Source organism: Penaeus monodon, chromosome 34, assembly GCF_015228065.2.
Source record: "Penaeus monodon isolate SGIC_2016 chromosome 34, NSTDA_Pmon_1, whole genome shotgun sequence".
In the NCBI taxonomy this organism is placed as follows: domain Eukaryota; kingdom Metazoa; phylum Arthropoda; class Malacostraca; order Decapoda; family Penaeidae; genus Penaeus; species Penaeus monodon.
Window position 1 is genome coordinate 33,104,451 of NC_051419.1, and position 324 is coordinate 33,104,774.

The 324-nt window shown below is 38.0% G+C and overlaps 1 protein-coding gene across 1 annotated transcript in view; it reads right to left on the minus strand.

The window, feature by feature from the left end:
• Nucleotides 1-324, minus strand: part of LOC119594891 (E3 ubiquitin-protein ligase ZNF598-like) — a 4,796-nt gene that overhangs the window by 3,794 nt on the left and 678 nt on the right. Inside the window, exon 3 of the mRNA XM_037943965.1 lies at nucleotides 6-118. Coding sequence (XP_037799893.1) covers nucleotides 6-118 — 113 coding nt within the window. The remainder of the gene's footprint in view (nucleotides 1-5; nucleotides 119-324) is intronic.

Below are 324 nucleotides of genomic sequence, written 5' to 3' on the forward strand. Positions count from 1 at the left end.
TCATCATGGCGGCTGCTGTCTTGCTGCCGGTGGTTCAACGTGAACTCTATGTCCAGCGTACGGGCCTGTCGGGCAGCTTGCTTGCTCAGGTTCGATGAATGATTCTGTGCCATGTGAGCTAGAATATAATTTATACAATGTTTAGTTTAATTATTTATGATACAGGCTGTTAGAGGCTTATGTAGAGACTTACCCTACTCCTGAACAATTCTTTGTGATAAATGTACAAACAAGGTATCAATGAAAATACATAACTTTATATAGAGGTTTATTTAGAATCTCAAACTCTACCTCCTACTCTCTGGTAAATTTATACTATTTTAT